Here is a 13,557-nt window from a genome sequence, read left to right as displayed (position 1 = left end):
TCCACATACAGCAACAAAGAAGCACCAGTGAATCCCCAACTGCTTATTTTGTAGAAGAGAAAGCTGAAAACAAGAATGCCTGCACTGGTGAAAACTGATGCCAGAGTCAGAGGGGCCTAATGGATATATAAAAAGATAGGCAAGGAGAAACAAAAAGCTTAGGGAGGTTTGTGGTCAGAAGAGTGGCCGTCACTCTGTGCAAGGCAACGCTTCAGGCAGAGGCTGCCAACAGCAGGGGCTTCACTGCCAGCAGCCCTGCACTCACGCGAAGTCGTAACCTCCCCTCCGCACACCCAGGAGGAACCGCTGGCATCTCCCTGAAATCCCAGCAAGGGGGAGAGAGACTGTTTTGCTCAAGAAGATCTCAGAAAAATAACATCGACGTTGCTGTTACAGAGGCCAAGTGCAGCACATGGCTCCACTGGAACAACTGCGCTGCTGTTAACTGCCAGAGCACAACGGAGGTGATGGCTGGGAAGAGACCCAGAGGCCCCTGAGTAACTCAGCGCCGCTAGCTAACTTAATTCATGCATTAGAAACAGGCATTCAAAATTTTACACTGATTATTAACCGCTAGTATTTTTATACTTGCCCAGAAACAGAGGCTCCAGCTTGAATTGTATACAACTAACAGCAATTATGTACAGAGGCTCACACTGTGCACATGAAAGAGATAAGATTCAAGTCAAGAAAATAAAAAACTCATCTGCATGTAAAACCTGCCAGTGCACAATACTGTGATACTCTGCAACAGCAAAAGAGTTTTATTTTTTTTTGGTGCTAATTTTTTATTGAAATTATTACAGATTAGCTCTAAAAAGAATCGCTTGCTATTTGCAACTGTATTAATAAGTACTGAAGCTTTCTTCAGGACCTCCTGTCTATGTATTCCTGAACTTCAAGCAGACAAGGCAGTGCTGTCTTGGCCTTTACAGTTCAGATTATGGATCTAATACATTGCATCTAAAATTCTTAGAGCACCTGGGACATCTTTCAGAAAAGCATACATGAGGATAACTCACTAACATGCAGACTGGTACAACACGGACAAGCTTTACCCCTGTGTATGTTACAGCATGCCAACACAGCATCTTATGTCACCAGTGGTTGGCTGCCACTGGTCAAATAAAGACTCAGTTTTTCAAGAACATAATGGCAATTTTTGGCCTTCATAGCAATGTAGAAAAGAGCAACCAATATCTGAGAATATTTGGTCCAGGCACCAGTTTTCCCAGTACTAAAGATCTGTGTTAGGGTAAGTGATCAGGACCAATTTCAAAGCAGCTGATGTGTCCCATTAAACAGTACAACTATAAATATGTCATTTCAGTTTATAAATATGCTTAATTTCTCAATAGACCCATACTAACATGAATGGTATCATTTCTATTGCATGTTCGTAAAATAAAGGCCAAATATAGCACTAACCGCTTAATTATATAGCTTGATCAGTCGTATAACACAGACCACTACATTTTTCTATACAAACTCCTGTAATTTGTAGTAGTATTTAACTACAGAATATCTTCCAAGAAGCAATTCAGTCTTGATCAGAAAGCAGCACAAAAAATTCCTCACTTCTCTTCTTAGGTTTTACAATAGCTAAACACCCTTCTGAGAAGACTTTTGAATTTCTCTGGCTTTGGCTTCCAGCTACTAGATCTCATTAAACCTCAGTCCAATAGATTAAAGAGTCTTTTGTGACTACTTTTTCTCTCCTTGCTTGTTTATACATCACACAAGAATTCATCTCTCAGTCTTCTTGCTGATCTAAAAACCAGATTAAGTTTCACAGTATCAAGCACTTTTCCCAGCCCTCAAATACTTTCTGAACCACATCCATCTATTGCACACCTCCTTCAAAAATGCATAAATATGTCCTCCTTCAAACAGGACATAATGCATTTGTATTAGTCTCAAAGATGTCGCCTCCTGCTGTGAAATCAATTCTCTACTGATAACTTTTAAAACTCCTATTCTCCTCAATTTTGTGTCTTTAACTAGTCCCTGACTATAATTTGCTTTTTGGCTGTATTCAAGTGTATCTCTTTGACTAAGCCCAAGTTACCAAGCAATAAAGATTACTTTTCATTACTATCCTTTCTGAAACAAACTTCTCCATTTCACCAAGCTTTGTGTTATCCACAAATTTTATGAGTAATCATTTTGTGCTTGGTTCTTCACTGCAACTGAAAATGCTAACTAGTATCAGGCTTACTGCTGATCCTTCACAGGAGCCCACCAAAAGCCTCCCCTCCAGACTTGATTTTTCACTAACAGCATATGTGATCTGCAAATCTCTGCTTCCACTTAACTGTGATCAGTGGAGTGAGTCACATACTCAACTCCCTCTTCACACTCCTCCACAAATAGCCTGTAACTCCCGTACTGCAGTGCAATGCCTGGCTTCTCTTTCATGCCATAATCCCACCCAGCAGACAGCTGGGCAGCAGATACCTTGTTCCACTGACCAATTCTGTCCTTCCCATGGAACAGGATGCCCAGGGAAGTGCTTGAGTCACCATCCCTGGTGGTATTTAAAAGACATGTAGTTGTGGTGCTTAGGGACATGGTTTAGTGGTGGACTTGGCAGTGTTAGGTTAACGCTTGGACTTGATGATCTTAAAGGTCCTTTCCAACCAAAACGGTTCTATGATTCTATGAATGAGAAAAAAACATCCAGTCTGCAGAGCTACGTTACTTGCATAGCAAATGCATGCGCAAGTGCATGTCTACCTGGAAGGAAAATGCTGCTGTATTGTACTACAGCAGAAAGTTGTGCAACCTGAGGGGGGCCTGGACTTAGATAAAGTCTCTGAGAGGGTGTCTTCCAGCTCCACTTCTGAAGCCCTTCTGCTATCATGTAATCTGATGTGCGAAACCAGTCCTATTATCTGCCACTGTGCTCTTGTATGCCATCAAAAGACATCTGAAAGGCCTTGTGATACCTGTGCATCGCTGCAGAGGGCCTTCCAACTCACTGTTTCTTTTCTTCCTAAGCATGATAGCAATATAATTTAATATTAAATCACCAGATACTTTCTTTATCTTCTCTCTGAACTTTCCTAGCCAAACTTGGTCTACTGTGCTAAAGCAGAACGTGTGCTATATGAAGGTGATAGAAAAAAGCAGCCCATGGAACTGAACAGCTGTATCTACAACATTTTTATATAAATTAAATATTAATAGGAATATGGAGGAGAATATTTTCAGGATCACAGTGCTCTAATAATTTTATGTACTTTATATGTCACTGATTTTTTTGCTTAAAGATAATGCTTATTAGTTCCACTTCTACACTGTGCTCCATCAAGATTAATTCTGCAGTGAGTCTCTTTATAATAGTTGTGCTACATTTTATTAGTTTATAGATATGAAAGTCGGTATTTTATTGAGAAATACGAAACAGAACCATTATGCTGTCTAGTTAAGGCTAGTTATTGCTTGAGAATGGCATGGATACAAAAGAGCTAAATAGGATTTTAATAATCCAGATTTTACTGGGAAAAAAGCCACAGTAAAACAGAATGTGACTCTTATTTTATCTAGAAGAACTACCAAAATTAGAATTTCATCTTGAATGTGCATCATGCAGGAATGCTATATGGAATTTACTAAACTCTCTAACTTGTTGTCTAAGGCCTACAAAAATAAATAAACTAGCAGAAGTTTGCAGCAGGCAAGAGAAATTAATTATACTTAGGAAACGAATTAATTAGGTTAAGACACGCTAACAAGAAAACAGATTTTTTCATGACTAGCCTAATTAGTGAAATGTCATTCCTTATGAACTCCTACTGTACGTGTGTATTTTTTTGTAGCAAGTCCAACTCCCTTCCTCCATTCATAAGGTCTGTTTTCCGCCCCAACACTGTTTTTCAGAAAGCTTTGCAGGACCTTAGTGCATACAACCTCTTCTTCACTGCTATGTTTGAACTATCTCTTTTCATAAAAAAAGAAGTATCACTGATGTGAGCTTCAAATAACGCAAATGACATAAGAATTCATGTACGTTTAACATGTACTGCTTTACTTCTTGTTTAAACAAAGACAGGTAAATGTGCTACATGTGGGAAAAGTAGAAGAGGACAGGGATGCCTTGCTCTCACAGATTTACTTTTTCTTAATTAAGTTCATAATAAATACAAAAAGAACCTGAAGCCTTTCTTTTTTACCCCATGTCTCTCTTTTAGCCAAAACTAGACACCTCCCTCTCATCTGAGTCATCACTACAAGAAAATGAAGCTGTGAGGTGACAGTAACACAGGAAGGCTCTTTTTAAATCCTTACAGTTTCCGCACTGCTGCTGGCTCTGATATTCGAAGCAGCATCGTGGAGCTCTTGCATGAACACAAGTTAAAGAGAAGAGGCAGCACAGGGAGCTACGGCTGCAAGAGCATCAGAGAGGCGTGGAACTCCAGCAGCCCACAGCAAAACACATACGGCTGTGAGCCCTTCTGCCAAGCACTGGCGAATTTTGGAAGCTTCTTGAGTTAATTTTCCTTGTAGAAGAGAAACTGGCAGTACAAAACAAGGATCTTCTCAGTGGAGGATGTTTATTTTCAAAAGTCCAGCTGCCTTTCTTCCCGAAGCCGGAACGATAACAAGCAGTGCTCAGGCAACTCTGTTCAGCCAAGGCTTCAGACTGGGTGTCTCTCCCATCTCCAGAAAAACATCTTCACATCTTCCTCTCTCTCTCTCCAGGGATCTGCACAGACTTGTGTGCCAGACACAGCACTTACTGCTTCTCTGCAGGAATGACTAATGGCGGTTTCAGGTCTGATGCCATACCCTTCCCCTTCTCCTGCTTAAGATAATGCAGTCAGAGACCAGGGAAACTGCACATCGAACCTCCTTCCATGAGGTTGCATGGAAGACACAGAAACACGGTGTCACTAAGCTTTGTTTGCATTATCAGGAATTAAAGTTAATAAGGAAACCTGGGGTGACACCTTTGTTACCTAACTGCACAAAACTAATATGAGTTTTTATCTGTTTTAATTTGAACACGAGTACTGCAAAAAACTATCTCACCCAAGAGAGGAGTATTTTGAAGTTCATGAGTCTTGGGGTCAAGTCTAACCACAGTTTCAGCTTGCCCGCTTTCAGGAGGAGAAAAAGGAAAATCACTCATTTGTGGACAGTTCCACAAATCCCCCAGAAGCAGAGGTAGGCAAATTCTCCTTCCAGGGCCCAGGGGAGATTTACAGTAAGTTTCACCACAAAGAACCATGGAATATATCCTATAACTTACACCTATAGTGTTCACAGTGAGTTTGCCTCAAGACGGTTGGTCTTTAGAGGGCAGTTCACAGTGACAGGTCACCTGGCTTTCTTGCAGCTGATGCTGTGATTTATTTTATGTGAATATAATAAACAGGAATAGCTGCCCCCAAGCATTTACCATAAGATCATAGGAACCGGATTTATATGGACATTAGGAAGAATTTCTTCTCAGAAAGGGTCATTAGACATTGGAACGGGCTGCCCAGGGCGGTGGTAGAGTCACCATCTCTGGATGTGTTTAAGAAAAGACTGGACATGGCACTTAGTGCCATGGTCTAGTTGACATGGTGGTGTCAGGGCAATGGTTGGACATGACCCATTGAATGGTTTTATATGAACAAAACTATAAAATATAACAAACTTCTCAGGTGCTAAAATACGCTGCTTCCAGGGAAGAGAAAGACAAATGGTCAAAATGGTTATAGTAAGCTCCTACGGTGTAACCCGTGCTACAGCTTGACTAAACTACCCCTTTTCCTGCCTTGTAAACAGACTAAAACACCTATTCCTGCCAGTCAAGTTAAAGCAGTAAAAACAATTCCACAAGGCAGTATCTGACCAGAGCTCAGGACACTGCGATTTCTGCAACAGCAACATGTCTCCAAAACAATTTTCCTCCTCTTGTTTCACATGGGACAACAACCACTACAGACCACATCCAGTGGCAAAATCCCACAGGGTATGCATCTACCTGAAGCCACTTCACACATGCTTTCCATAAGAAAAATGCAAATAATTTGATAGAAATTACATCTCCCACTTTTCTGGAGTGTTCAACCAAAATGACCACAAGGGCCTGACTAATTTCAAAAACAAAGGGTAGCTCACCGCTGTAGCTGAGGCCCATCTCACTTTCCTTGCCCACCTAAGCTGAGGTTATACAGTAACCACTACTCCAAGACAAAATTTCTCTCTGCAGTGCTTCATCACTAGTGACCCTTTTCATGGAAATATTGGACAATGGCATATTGGCACTATGGAACTATGATCTATTGACACTACGAACTGTGAAATATTGGCCTAGGGACCACCCAGCTGTACAGGCTCCAGCTGCCAAGGTACCTTCTGTACCTGTCTGCACCATGTTCCCACCAGCCACTTCTAGATGGGATCAGCTGTATGTTCTTTCCCGCCTCTAGCTACAAGAGGAAGTTACACCATGTCGTCCTCTTTCCAGTTCTCACAATCAACGCACACTTTCTCCCTAGTGTCACCAAACTGACATCTTCTTTGATTTCTCTGCTAGCATGAGTCTCTTCTTCTGTAATGTACTGAACCACGACACGGGACATGCTGCACTGCACACCACCCACACTGCTCTTCTCCTCCTTTCTTTATCACCTACGAAGATCTGCAGGAAAGGCCACTACTTGCTCCGACTGTACCAGATGGCAAGGCACAGCAATGTAATCTTAGCACAGAATTTAGATGAAGTGCAGAATTGCCTCACAGGGTAAACATCTTCTTGTCCCCCATGAACACCCCAATCCCACCATAACTACTTACAAAAAAGCCGTTTTATGTCATTGTATGGTGTTCCACGTCTGGAACATTACCTTCTCCATACTATCTCACTCACTTCCCCACTCTCTTCTTTTTCTCTTAGTACTATAAGAAATGGAGGCTCCCATGAACTGGAGATCCCATTCCCGGGTTTCATTCTCCTAAAATTTCTGTATGTATACACACACACAAACACACACATATGTCTGTACGTATACACCTATAGCTTTCTTCACTCTTATGCTTTAATCCAGAATTAAGAATTCTGTATTAGTCCTGAGAACAAGATGGTAGAAGTTTACAAAATATTAAAAATAATGAGATAATGAGTTCATAAAATACAGGGCTTGAAAAAGGACACAAAGAATCTTCAGTCACAGAAATATACTGAAAGATGCAACATCAGCAGCTCTTTTAAACCCAAAAGGTTAAATTTGAAACATCATTATTTCTTGAGAGAATTATTTTGAAGAATTCATTGTTGAGGAAAGTACTGAGTTTTATGTTCACAGCTCTACAGTCAGATTTCTGAAATTAAGTTCATTTCCTTACCTCCATCCTCCCACCCCCATAAACCTCAGCTCATTATTTTAAAAACACACAATGAATAAGAAAGAGGCAATTTAAGATGAGGAACTATAGAAATTGACTGTGATGAGTGTTCAAAGAATGAATCAGTACATGACTTCCCTGTTCTTTTACTCTTCCTTAAGCATCTGCTTTTGGCTACTTTTCTGATTTCTCCTTTATGTCTGACCCCAATGAAACCTCAAAGACCTCCTCAGGAAGCAGGGAGCTACGAGGAAAAAAGGATGCAAAGAAAACAAGAGTTTCCAGTGCCTCCTACTTGGCTTTGGATAACCTTCATGCTCCAGTGCTACTGAAAGCACCTAATTTCTTGAGAAACACAGCTGTAGACTTTCCGGTTATCATTAATAGCTGCTTTTACACAATATTGGTTTTCCCATTAAACTTAGCAAAGTCACAAGTTCCTTGCTAGCAATTAGTTCTTCCCCCAGGCAAGACACAAGCTACCTGCAGGAGGGAACCAGTGCTTGCTGTATTTGTGGTGTCTGCAGTAAGCCATTCTTCAGCCCTGCAATAACTGTGGATTAAATTAGATCTGCCAAAAATTTCTACCAAATTTCTACTAGCATCATGATAATTCTTAATTAGCAAACTGTTGCATATGTATATAATAAAATATATATCTAATTTGACTCAGTCTTTTGCAAGGCACGCTCCCCGACTGAGATAGTCAGTCCTGAAAAAAGACCACAATATCATGAATGTAGGAAATGAACAGTCAGGAAACCTGGGTGGAAAACAAAGATAGATTCCTAGAGAAAGTAATTCTGGATTAATGTATGAAATATGGTGGGGTTTTTTTTCTCTTAATGTTTCACACAGAAATATAGAATTATTCAGGTTGGAATTACCTCAGGTCATCCAGTGCTCAAAGCAGGCTTAACACTGAATCCAGACCAGGTTGCTCAGGGCTTTATCCACTTGGGTCTTGAAAATCTCCAAGTATGAAAATTCACCACCTCATGTGCAACGAACTCTACTGTTTAATTACCCTGATAGTGAAAATGTTTTACTTGTATAACATTGACCCTGATGCTACTTTATATTGTATACAGGTGAAATATCCCATTTCAATTTGTCATTGTCTTTTGGTCTCCCAATATACACTGCAGCTAAAGAGCATGGCTCCATCTTCTCAGTAACCTCTTGTAGGTGTCGGATAGCTGCTGTTAGGTCCCTCCAACGCCATCTCTTCTCCAGGCTGAACAAGCCCTGTTCCCTCAACCTCTTCTTGCAGGCAAAGTGCTCCAAGCCCTGACCATCTTGATGGCCTTTCACTGAACTCACTCAAGTTCACTGATGTCTTGGGAGAGTCCAAAACTGGACACAGCATTGCAAGTATGGTCTAAGGCATGTCAAGTAAAGGAGAATAATCACCTCCCTCAACCTTCTGGCTGCTGTTCTGTTGATACAGTCCAGTCTGCTGCTATGCTTCATTGTTTTGTGCCGATCAAGGATGAGGATGTAGTTCACTCTTGTTTTCTTATTCAATCTTTGTCCCGTTTGCTGACCCTGTCAGCACAGGTGCCAAGTAACACTGAGCAGCTGAATGAGCAATGCAGAAGTGCAAGATTTTCTGCCCAATTTTGCAACCTGTCCTTACTTCATATAAACAGAAGATCAACTGCCCTGTCAGGATATTGCTTCCTCACATCATGTAAAATCATATAAACAACCCATTAGGGTAGCAGAACTGCAATGACAATGTGAGTCTTCCATAGTCTTAGGCTGTTTCTCTGTATGTCTGAGCTATAGATAACAAACCATCCAAGCAATGTCACCAGTTCTGTTCTATCTTTTCTATAGTGCTCTAGTTATTCTTTTTGCATCAGAAATTGTTCATCCCAGAAAATACCACGCGGGTTGGGATTTTCTGGATGAATTTCAATGCAAAGATGTGGTCAGACATAGCATTATACAGTCAGAGTTTACCAGACAAAGTGTACACTTCTAACAAGGGACAGAAATAAAAGGGATCTGCAAGAAGAGACACTATTTCAATGGGAAAGCAGGGTTTTCCACCTAAAATGTGATAAGCCAATAGTGCAACATGAAACACGAGATATTCTCAGTCCTCATTCAGTTTACGAGCATAATATCAAACCTCCTCTACCTAACATCCCAACAGAGTAATGAAACTAAGATAAAAAGATGAACAAGCCTACTTCATCCAAGATGTCCAAGTACCAGTATAAACGTACTGCATATCTCTTTGCTTCAACAAAAATACTTACAGAATGTATCAGTAATTTTTTCACTAAAGTTTAAAGAGGAAAAAGCATTAGGATTTTATCCAGCATACCCAGAAAAGGCTTCAGTTTTTAAGGGGACTGTGGAAGTGGGATTTGAAGTTGGGTCTCTGAATCTTAATCTCTGAATCACACTGTCAACCCCATGGAACCCAGAATTTCCCATACATTTTTGCTGGCAGGCACTGATTCTTGTGAGTGTGTAGCCTGTCTGCTGTGATTGCCTGAAGAAAGCAGCCCTTGACTTATGATCCATAAGAAAACATAGTAAGTACACACACACCATAGTGTATTGTTTCACCCACCATCTAAACACTTAGAAAGGATCTCTCTATGAACACTTTACAGGGAAACTTTTGAACGCTCTATGAACACTTCTGCATTTTCCTACATTCAAGGAAAATATATTCATCTTCTGTGAAAAGGGGTTCTTGCACAATTTCACAGCTGATGTATGTGTTTTACATCAAATCCTGTCTGCAGTCATAGTTCTCTACTGGGATTAGTAGCATATAATTTGAGCAGAAATAGTGAGGAGAAAGAGACAGTGGTTTTAAAAATCAGAAACGGTGCTTGTTTATGATAATATTTGCAGCTCTTCCACCTAAGTACCCACACAGATTGCACATACTCACGCAGAGATGGAAATTAATAATATGTGAAATACCTGTGCAGCTTGAGCGTCACAGTTCCATAAACAGTAGCAAAGCCCAGAAGACGAACCCATCTTAGGAGAACACAGCGAAATACACTTGGCTCAAAGTACAAAATGACAACCTATAGAACAGAAAGATAGAGAGAGCTTCAGTACCTCTTTAATGCGAAAGTAGTTTTTCTTTCAAATGCAGAATAGTTGCAAAACAGGACAGCAGACATATTTTCAGCTTGTACTGCTGTATATTTAGATTTTCTAGTAAAGTGATGGGATGATCAGATCAACCAGCTGGCACAGTTCTAGGCACCAACTCCTTTTGAAGGGAGCTGGCAAAAGCCCTGTGACAGACTGTGAAGTGACAACACTTTTAAATACAATTCCACTGACTTTTCTTAACCAAGTGTACCCAGAGAAGAGGATAGAACAGACAAGGACATCTTCCTCGAGCTATTCCAGTAAGACACAGCTGGCCTAATTCTGGTTTGATGGACTGTATTTACTAGGTTACACTCCAAAGTCACTCCTTCTAACAAACCTAGCAAAATGATAGCTGCTCATTTTTCTCTGCCAACTTTTCTGCCACACTAAAAATGATTGCACTAGCCTCTCTCTGCCCAAAACCTTGATGTCATATTTGACTCTTGCTTATTCTTCCCCATATATTTTCCCTAAGCTATACCAAATCTCCCTATGCATCACCACTTCCTTAACAGAAATAACCATTTTGTTCACTTATGGATTTCTCTAATCACAACAGAAAGGTCCTACTGGTCTTTTGTTCTATCTATCAAGTACCATGCATGAGGACCACACTCTATAAACAGTAACATAAAGCTACTTCTGTAGGTATAGTGTGTATAAAAGCATCATTACCAAGTAAAATGTCACCCTTGTCTAAAACTGGGCTGCTCAAATGGTGAACTCGGTCACGATCTGAACCAGTAGTCCGTTTCTTCTTGTTCCAACAGATCTTGTCCCTGCTGTCATGAAGGATGAACCCACATTCCTTCCCACTCGTCAGGCCCCACTAGGAGCCTGCTGTCCCAGGGATTTGGCTGTACACTGCCCTTACCCCACCTGCAGACCCTGCTTGGTCCAGCAAAGCTAGATCCAGTGCATCCTACCCATCTGACCAGAACCTGGTAAAATGACTCACCATAGTACAAATTAATTGTGTAATCCTGGTCTAGAGAAAGAAAGGATTGCAGCATTTCAGGCCATCTGCCACAGCTTCATTTAGAGTCAGTACATTCTGGCAGTAGAGGTAGTATTGTGCCTGCCGGCTGCCACATGATATTGTTTTCCTAAGTAAATGCTTTTCTATGTGTGAATTCAAGCCCAGGATATTGGCCAAAAGCCCAGGACTATGTCCTTTGGGTGACACAGACATACTTAGGAGAGTGGGGACAAAAATGGCAGACATGTGGGCTCAGAGAGAGAGAAGAAGCTGCTGTGCTTCGTTGGCATGTTTTTTACAGCAGAATAAAGCTACTTCTTTAAAAAAATCATTTGTTGAATTAAACCATGGTGCAAAATTTAATCTGCTTTTTTCACTGTTACTAGACTGACATGTTTCAAGGTAGACATTTTCCAGGAATCTGAGAAATTCTACATGTAGAGAAGGGAACAGCGTGCAGCAAAAGGCACACTTCTCCTCGGAAAATCAGCTGGAAAAACAAAATGCATCCACTTGCACATGAGCACGCTTGTGTAAATAGTGCATCCAGCAAGAATTCTCTCAGAAAGACCTGAATGACAGTAATAGCCTCTTATCGTAATATACAGTTATACACATTGGGATAACTGCAGAACCAGAGCAAAGTCTGTAGCAGTAACCTGCCTCCTGAGGTTAGCCAGAGGGTAGAAAACACCCTGTTTTTGAGTCTTCCAAACTAGAAAACCAATGTCAAAAAAAAGACTGGCATGCAGAGACTCCGAACATTTCAAAGTTGATCTGAAAGCAGAATTTTTCAGATGATTGAAATGGGAAGGTCTGAAAACTTTCAGGCACAGAATTTTCTGAACAAGGGTGACAGCTCTCTGCCATGCAGTCTGACGCAGCAATTTTATCTGCAGTTCCTTGTTGAAATATTAACTGCTTGTGTCTAGAAAATCTCATTGATTTGCATTGAACCATCTGTATGAGCAGCTGAGGCATTTGGCTAGCTATCAACCAAGAAAACACCACTTCAAATGCAGCATGGTGTGAGCTGGCATGTGGCAGCTCACCATGAAGGCTGCAGAGGCAAGGCACTGCTGGCAAAAACTGTTCTCCTCTTCCCATTTGAATATAGACACATTTTAACTACTCCTTTGCCCAGTGGTCAAGTGCATTGCGGAAGTAAGACTTGATCCAAGTTTGATTCCCTTTTGGATCTTCCTGTGTTTATATGATGGAGAAGAGTTACAATGCCCTCCCAAGGGCCAGCATTCATTGCTACTGATTCTTCTGTAACTTGCATGTGGTCTGACATGGACCAAGGCTTTGAACAGCAAGAATCGCTATACTTATGTTTTGCTTGCTTCTTAGGCTTTCCAGAAGGTTATCCTATGAATATGTCATTTCCATTCCCATCAGGGCTCACTGGGATGTTCAGTTGACTGCCCTCTCTAAGCTCTTGTCAGACTTAAGTCTCTTACAATCACAGTGAATTTTAGTGGCACAATTTTAAAATTGAATAATCTTTAATGGATTAGACCCAAGGCTCCAGATACACTGCCCTGGAAGCTCAGTGTTCAAGGTTTTCATCTTAGTGGAATCACATAAGAATATACATTTGGTGAAAAGTATGGCTGCTGCATGTCATCCCTCACTCTCCCTAGCTACAAGACAAACAAAAAAAGAAACATAACAGAGAAGTCTTGGTTTTGTTTCATATCAGCCTCTTCTACCTTCTGGTTACGAAAACTCCAATTCCCTACTGTTCTTCCCAGAGATAAGCCTTCCTTAAAGCGACAAACAATATGCAGCAATGGGTTGCTGAGCTCCAAGCTAGGAGTGTAGGATGATCACAGGATTCACCCACATACCCAGGCTGCTCTCAAGAGAGCAAGGGAATCCCTCTGCAGTTTTAAAAGGCCTCTTTGCCCACCAAAAATCTGACAATAATTCATTTTCCCTTTTTGCTTTTATAATGCATTAGACCATGACAGCAGCATAAATCTCATTAAAAATGCTTAGAGGTTTTGCTGATGGATGTCACAAAACCTATTTACTGTACACAAGGAAATGGGATATCCTCTGTTTCACCAGCTCCTGAAACCCATTTAAATACT

The 13,557-nt window shown here is 40.9% G+C and overlaps 1 protein-coding gene across 1 annotated transcript in view; it reads right to left on the bottom strand.

Annotated features, from left to right (window-relative positions):
* GPR158 (G protein-coupled receptor 158) overlaps positions 1-13,557 on the bottom strand; it is a 226,568-nt gene that overhangs the window by 52,005 nt on the left and 161,006 nt on the right. The window contains exon 6 of the mRNA XM_068405457.1: positions 10,294-10,403. Within this exon, the coding sequence (XP_068261558.1) occupies positions 10,294-10,403 (110 nt within the window). The remainder of the gene's footprint in view (positions 1-10,293; positions 10,404-13,557) is intronic.

Source organism: Nyctibius grandis, chromosome 7, assembly GCF_013368605.1.
Source record: "Nyctibius grandis isolate bNycGra1 chromosome 7, bNycGra1.pri, whole genome shotgun sequence".
NCBI lineage: Eukaryota > Metazoa > Chordata > Aves > Nyctibiiformes > Nyctibiidae > Nyctibius > Nyctibius grandis.
Note: the sequence above shows the minus strand (reverse complement) of the source record. Positions and strands in the feature narration are given on the sequence as shown.